We start from the raw sequence: 1,444 nt of genomic DNA, 5'->3' as shown, positions 1-1,444 counted from the left end.
GGCTAATTTTTTTTTAATTTTTTAGGGCAGGTCTCTCTATGTTGCCCAGGCTCATCTCAAACTCCTGGCCTCAAACAATCCTTCCACCTCAGTCTCCCAAGTCGCATGAGCCACTGAGCCCAGCTCCTGATTTTCAATTCTAATTAATTTTAACTTAAATAGTTACAGGTGGCTCGGTGATACTATATCTAGAACATATCTAGAGACTTAAGAACATTTCACATTTTCTTTCTCTACCTTTCCAGACACAGAAAAATTAAGATTTACAATTGATTTAGATTATTCAAATAGTTCTAAAATACCATTCTCGCTTACTATATTACAAAACTGAAGACTTATAAGCCAGCCTCAACCAAACAGCATGATTACTTTAAGTAATTCTTAATTCCATTTACAAATAAAAACAAAGCTGAGTAAAAATTGCATGGTCTTGGTGAGCTGGCGTTAAGGTATAGTCATAAAACAAACTACTCATGAGTAAAGAGGCCTAGTTTGAGACCTACAACTCCACTTTTCAGAATACTGACCTCTCCATCACTATCAGATATCACAATGAATGCATCCTCGAGTCTACGCTTCCTCTTCACACTGACAGAACTGGTAGTTTCTAGATCCTTCTTCTCCAGGTTCTGAGGTTCAGAGGCTTCTTTAACTTTTTTCTTTCTCCGTGGCATCCTTTTCTCTGAAATACAAGGACAAATAATTCATTCAAAGTATAAGTTTTCTGGAAGCTATTCCATTTGATTATGTAATAGAAAAAGTGACTGGGTCATCAGGACAGAGCCCTTGTACATGGGATTAGTGCCCTTATAAAAGAGGCCCGAGGGATCTTGTTTGCCTATTTTGCTCTTCTGCCATGTGAAGATGCAGCAAAAAGGCACCTTCTTTTAAGCAGAGAGCAAGCCCTAACCAGACACTAAATGTGCTGGCCCCTTGATCTTGGATTTCCCAGCCTTCAGAACTGTGAGTAGTATTTCTATTGTTTAGAAATTACTCAGTCTAAGGTATTTTCTTATAGCAGCAGGAAAAGACCAAAACACTGTCAATTCACAAAGGAAAAAAACACAAAATACAAATATATGGAAGTATTTAACTTATCAAGTTATCATTACACAAATTAAGACACAAATAAAATGACATATTTTTATTTCCTAAATTAAAACGATGGCTGGGCACGGTGGCTCACACCTGTAATCCTAGCAATCTGAGAGGCCAAGGTGGGAGGATAGCTTGAGCTCAGGAGCTCGAGACCAGCCTGAGCAAGAGCGAGACTCCGTCTCTACAAAAAATAGAAAAATTATCCAGGTGTGGTGGCATGTACCAATGGTCCCAGCAACTTGGGAAGCTGAGGCAGGAGGATCACTTGAGCCCAAGAGTTTGAGGCTGCAGTGAGCTATGTATGATGACACCATTGCACTCTAGCCTGGGCAACAGAGCGAGACTA

The 1,444-nt window shown here is 39.5% G+C and overlaps 1 protein-coding gene across 1 annotated transcript in view; it reads right to left on the bottom strand.

Annotated features, from left to right (window-relative positions):
• Positions 1–1,444, bottom strand: part of UIMC1 (ubiquitin interaction motif containing 1) — a 134,217-nt gene that overhangs the window by 120,552 nt on the left and 12,221 nt on the right. Inside the window, exon 2 of the mRNA XM_012660747.1 lies at positions 528–682. Coding sequence (XP_012516201.1) covers positions 528–674 — 147 coding nt within the window. The 5' untranslated portion in view covers positions 675–682. The remainder of the gene's footprint in view (positions 1–527; positions 683–1,444) is intronic.

This window comes from Propithecus coquereli, unplaced genomic scaffold (genome assembly GCF_000956105.1).
Source record: "Propithecus coquereli isolate 6110/MARCELLA unplaced genomic scaffold, Pcoq_1.0 Scaffold676, whole genome shotgun sequence".
Lineage (NCBI taxonomy): Eukaryota > Metazoa > Chordata > Mammalia > Primates > Indriidae > Propithecus > Propithecus coquereli.
The sequence above is the reverse complement of the archived record's forward strand: the minus strand, read 5'-3'. Positions and strand labels throughout refer to the sequence as shown.